At 21.4% G+C, this 1,454-nt stretch overlaps 1 protein-coding gene across 1 annotated transcript; it reads right to left on the bottom strand.

Moving 5' to 3' along the window:
- Window positions 1-196: 196 nt before the first annotated feature.
- On the bottom strand, window positions 197-738 carry LOAG_15576 (hypothetical protein; the record flags this gene model as incomplete). Its single annotated transcript, XM_003151066.1, has 2 exons — window positions 197-304; window positions 589-738. 2 exons carry the CDS (start codon window positions 736-738, stop codon window positions 197-199), a joined length of 258 nt encoding a protein of 85 aa, XP_003151114.1.
- Between the last annotated feature and the right edge of the window lie 716 nt (window positions 739-1,454).

Raw genomic sequence — 1,454 nt, 5'->3', positions numbered from 1 at the left:
TAGTAATAATAATAATAATAATAATAATAATAATAATCAATAATGATAACAATGTTTGTATATTCCGATTAAAGAAGAATTTTAAACTGAAAAATTTCCACAAAATTATCTCATTTTTTCTTCTAATTTTATCGTATTCACATTTATTATCACATTATATGTATTTATCTTTTATCATATCATATCTTTATCATATTCATACCTCTTTCTTTCCCAAATGTGCTGCTAAAGTAAGCGGAGTTAAATTTTGCTTGTTCACTATTTGTAGCTTAGCACCCATGTTGTATGATAGTTTAATCATTTCCTAATAAAAAAAAGAAAAAATTATGTATTTATTTTTTTTTTTTGAGAAAATGATGAATGAAAGAAATTTTTAAAAGCTTACAAATTAGAAATTTTCATTTAAAAATTTGAATTAAAAATTTCCAAAAATAATTCACTAAAAAAATTTTATAATAAACAGAAGAAAAAAAAAAATTTTGTTTAAAAATTTCTTCCTTTACAAACATAATACATATGAATTTATGATTATTCATGTAATATTTCATCAAATTTAAAACATTATTTTGCATAAAATCATTTTCTTACTGGCTGTTCATGAATTACAGCAAGATGTAAAACCGTATTTCCGTTTGTATCCTTTTGATTTAAATCAGCTTTTTTTGCTACCAATATTCGGAAACAATCCGTTTGATTAATGCATGCCGCAAATGATAATGGATATTCGCCAAAATACATCCGTCTAAATATGTAAAATTATCAATTTTCAATTGATATAAATATTTTAAATTTTTGAACATTTTTTATTGAAAGTAATTTTTTTAAACTTTTTATTGACAGCAAAAAATGGAAGCAATTTTTTTTCAAACTTAAATTTAATAAAATAATTAAATTTGGTGAAAAAACTTCTTTTCGCATTGATTTAACAATGAAATCTTACGATAATTTCAAATTAACACATATATTTAACTGAGTGTGAAAAAAAAAATGTAAACTTTCAATAAATATTATGTCCAAAAAAAAAAAAGAAAAATCCGAAAATGATTCTTAAAAGTTTTTAAATTACAATAAAATGTGATAAATTGCACTTTTTTTTTGGTGATTTTATTTCAATTTATAAAATTATGAGAAATCAAAGATCACTGTTTCGTTTTTTAATTTCAACAATTTTCATTCCCAGAAAATTATGTATGTAATGGTTTAAGATCATCCAATTTATAACCAACATTTTAATTTTATAAGCTATAATTTTTCCAGAAATAATATAATTTTTTCTGGAAACAATTTAAAATTATGTTAGAATTATTCGATATAAACGATTATAGAATGATGTTGTTAATAATAATGATAATGATGATGATGATGATGATGATGATGATGATGATGATGATGATGATGATGATGATGATGATGATGATGATGATGATGATGATGATGATGATGATGATGATGAT

The sequence above is a fragment of the Loa loa genome (assembly GCF_000183805.2).
Source record: "Loa loa unplaced genomic scaffold supercont3.2205, whole genome shotgun sequence".
NCBI classification, from domain to species: Eukaryota; Metazoa; Nematoda; class Chromadorea; order Rhabditida; family Onchocercidae; genus Loa; species Loa loa.
Note: the sequence above shows the minus strand (reverse complement) of the source record. Positions and strands in the feature narration are given on the sequence as shown.